This window comes from Mytilus edulis, chromosome 7 (assembly GCF_963676685.1).
Source record: "Mytilus edulis chromosome 7, xbMytEdul2.2, whole genome shotgun sequence".
NCBI lineage: Eukaryota > Metazoa > Mollusca > Bivalvia > Mytilida > Mytilidae > Mytilus > Mytilus edulis.
This window is the reverse complement of record NC_092350.1, coordinates 69,281,398-69,285,564: the sequence shown is the minus strand read 5'-3', so window position 1 is coordinate 69,285,564 and position 4,167 is coordinate 69,281,398. Positions and strand designations below refer to the sequence as shown.

Here is a 4,167-nt window from a genome sequence, read left to right as displayed (position 1 = left end):
TTGTTTTTCGTTCATTTTTTACATAAATAAGGCCGTTAGTTTTCTCGCTTGAATTGTTTTGCATTGTCTTATCTGGACCTATTATAGCTAGCTGACTATATGTGGTATGGGCTTTGCTCATTGTTGAAGGCCGTACGGTGACCTATAATTGTTAATGTTTGTGTCATTTTGGTCTTTTGTGGATAGCTGTCTCATTGGCAGTCATACCACATCTTTTTTTTTATATGTATACTAATTATATTTACTTAAGATCTTCCCCGGACTGATATAGAAAAGTATTCTAAGTTCTAAATAATTTTATTATATTTTTTTTATTAACAATAGCAATCAATTTACTGGACAATTGATCGGTCAAATTAATTACCATGACAATAATGTTTAAGCAGAACAAAATTATTCAATGATTTCAATACAAAATAATTTCAAATCTATAAAAATTGAACAAAAGTCCGATTAACCGGTTAGCGTTTTTGGAATTAGATGCTCAGTCTTTCACATGGTTAACCGTTCACATCACTACTATTTCGTCTTGAATACTGATATTTTACCACCGTCATTATTTGTATTGTAAACTTTGGATAGTTTCTTATTGTAATGAAATGTAAGAGGTTTGTACAAATTATCTGGTGATAAAATGTTGACTCTGGTTCCAGAAGATGTGAGAATATGAATGTTTTGTGAATCCCTTCCAAGAACATATATGTTGCCGGCATCATCAATTTGAATACCTCGTGCATCTTGAAGATCGGGGGAAGTATAAGAGAAAACAGGTTCTCCAACTGACGTAATGCATTGGACTTCATTGTTATATGAATAACAAATGTTTCCATTTGAGCAAGCGGAAATGTAAATAACGTAATAACCTACGTTTTTCAATTGTATTGTTCTAACAAAATTTCCAAATAAGTCTAGGACATATATCTTCCCACTAGATCCGATATATATGTTATCTTTTGTAGCAGCAACACCATAACATAAACATTGTTTCACTTCTACCTGTTGTAATATTTGCTGTCTATCTATATCGATCAACTGTATGTACGGTGTCGATGCACAAGACATAACAGCAGTGGTTGTTCCTGGTATAACTGTTATATCCCATGGTTGATGTGGAGAGCAGCTGATAGATGATTGGTATGCATCATTCTTATCACAAAAATAAACCTTTTGTTTATTCACATCACAGAAAATCAATGTGTTATTATCTGTTATCGTGATGCCAGTTACTGTATTCAACTCTTCTCCTTTCATGTCGATGTCATAGAGATAGGTGAGCGAGGTGATGCTTTGCTTCAGAACGATTGGAACCTGTGACTGCCTCTGCTTGTAAGGAACAGTTGAAACTGAACTAGGAGTTTCCTTCAATTCTATTGAACCGATATCCGTTAAATATTCTTTCGAATGCTTTTCTATAAACTTTAGGCTGGTGTCTACAAACGATTCTGTCAGCTGTTTCACTTTGTTTTCAATGTCATCTAAGATTGGTTTAGATGAATGAATTGAAACAAATGCTTGTTTCTCAGAACAATGATCTCTTACAAATTCTAAAGCTTCCTTTTGGACTTTTGTTGATGTTACCAATTCACATATATCTTGCTCATGATGTTTAATAACAGTCGTATTTTTGTTTTTCAATTCGGTTAGTTGCTTCAGAAGCGACTTTTCTAAAGATTCCAAGCGTTTGATGAAATATTCTTTTGCTTTCGCTATTTCTTTCCGAATTTTAGTTTCTTCTAGTTCTAATCGACTACTATTTTCTTTCCGATTTTTTTTCATCTTTTCTAATGTTTCTAAAATAAAGTGCAATTGTTCTTCAAAATCAAGGAATGACTGTGATTTTTTAAAACGTTTTGATGCAATATCGATTGATGATATGTTTTTGCAAGCTCGATGATCTTTTGGCAAACATTCCTTACAGCAAATAACATCATGATCAACACAAAAATAATCAAAAAGCAAATGTTGATGCTTTGAACAATTATAGGATAGATCAATTTTGTTTGGTATTTTACCTATCTCAACCAAATGGTGACTTCGAGACATTTTTTGAACTTTGTGAGCTTCTGTACATTCGGAACACAGTGCTTCTTCACATTCGGTACACCATTGAAAGGCTGATGGAGTCCTTCCACGTGCAGTGCAGGGTTCGCAATATTTGGCTGCCATATTTCTAAAATAAAAATAATTTAAAAATGTGCTATTGTGAATATCAAATTCTTAAAGGATATATCTTTAAAAAAAATAGCGTGTCATCTTCATATAAATGACCATAATATGGTTACTTTTTTCAACTGAATTCCAAAGAACAATGAAGAAGTGGATACAAAATTTTACGCACAAAGATTTTCTTTGTTCATATGGAACTTTCCTGCTCTATTGAATGTGTTAATAGTGATTTTGAGACGATATGGCCAAATTGCCTTTAATGTGCTTTAATGGTGCAATTGAATCACCGTGGTTGAGTTGAGACGAATTCAGCTGTCTAAAAGAACAGAGTGTTCATATTTGTTAAAGTTTCATAATACTTGGCGGTATTTTATAGGACACGAACTTCAACCACAGTGTGTCTGTGTAATAGATATGATATAATTGTTTGGATAACAAATATGGTTTCATTATATGACAAATATTGATTATATGTTTCAATTGATTTATTTGTTTTCCGCTGATGTTTGAATATAAAAGAGTTCATTGTTTTCTCTTTTGATAGCTTTCACATTTAAATGGCAGTTTTATTTGACAGTTTATCTATTACTATACGATACGTGCTTTTCATTGTTGAAGGCTGTATGATGACCTTAAGTTAATGACATCTTTGTTCTATGACAACTTGTAAATTGTTGTTTCAAAATGAATCAAGCAAAATCGGCTTATTTTTTATATAAACGCCGACAATTCACAAAACGAGCGACAAGGAAAAGGAAATAAGCCGCTCACACCAATAACGGGGATAGGTTAATGGGAGTACAAATAAATTAAAAAAAATATGATATATGTGTCATTTAAACATCTCTTAATGCAAGTCAAATGTTTTTTTTTTTTGTTTTCAAATTTAAGTACTGCCTTCATCACGGTGCCTTGGCACACACCGAATAGTGGCATAAGGTCATGCGTGTCGTTTCTTAGGTGTTTTAAACGTCTTCACACTTCATCCACGGACTGGTATTGATTGATAGTTTAGTCCGGGAGAACGTAGTTTATTTATAGTGGGTATTGGCTTTGTACAATCCTTTAGTAAAAGGAACTGTTGTTCTGTGCCTATTGTTTATATTCTATTTGGTTTTGTGCCTCAAACATATTTTTTAAGATGAGTCAATGGCAACTAATTTTTATAGTTTGTTCTTGTGTTGGGCTGTTACACCACTTTCTCATCTTGAGAGAGGGTAGAGCGCTAACAGAAATGTTTCATTCCGCCAAAATATGTTTATGCCTGTACCGGTAGGTCAGTGATTGTCGTACATGTAGGTTTATGTCATTCATTTGTGTTTTCTGTATTTTTTTATTTATAAATCAGGCCGAGAGCTTTTATTGTTTAAATTGTTTAATACTTGTAATTGCGGTGCCTTTCAAAGACGACGATAAGATATTGGATTTCCTCATAGTTGACGACAGTACGGCTTCCTATAATTGCTTACACTTACTTTATTTGAACTTTCGTGGGTATTTTGAGAATGAATCGCTTTCGCCATTCATACAAAATATACTTCAGTCAACTCATTTAAAATCAATAAATTTAAAAAAATTAGCGTTAAATTCTTAAATGTGTGCATCATTGTCATTTTCAAGACTTGAACTGACGTTTGATTTGAAGAATATTGAATATTAACCAGCAGAAATAATACCTTCAACAAAATGGCAACCAGGAAGCTTTACACCTGTGCAGTCAAGGTGCGATCGATATATGTACTAGTAAACTGTAGTATTTAAAGGTACACAATTGTTAGATTTTAAAAATATCTCATACAACGAATGATGAACTGATTAAAGTAAACATAACTTCATATCTAAGACTGCAATAGTCACACGTCTTTGCTTTGAATCTATACACTGTAAACATGGATTTGCTTCATTCCGTTGAGAATTCAGATCTATAAAATCTCGCCCGCTCGTAATATGAGCATAACGAAAACAGAGATTTATGTTTTGATTAGAATGGAAATTAATTCC

The 4,167-nt window shown here is 32.9% G+C and overlaps 1 protein-coding gene across 1 annotated transcript; it reads right to left on the bottom strand.

Annotated features, from left to right (window-relative positions):
• Positions 1–337: 337 nt before the first annotated feature.
• Positions 338–3,871, bottom strand: LOC139482074 (uncharacterized). Its single transcript, XM_071265722.1, has 2 exons — positions 3,843–3,871; positions 338–2,170 (listed from the first exon to the last, which is right to left on the bottom strand). The coding sequence occupies exon 2, from the start codon at positions 2,164–2,166 to the stop codon at positions 520–522; it is 1,647 nt and encodes a 548-aa protein (XP_071121823.1). The 5' UTR covers positions 2,167–2,170; positions 3,843–3,871; the 3' UTR covers positions 338–519.
• Between the last annotated feature and the right edge of the window lie 296 nt (positions 3,872–4,167).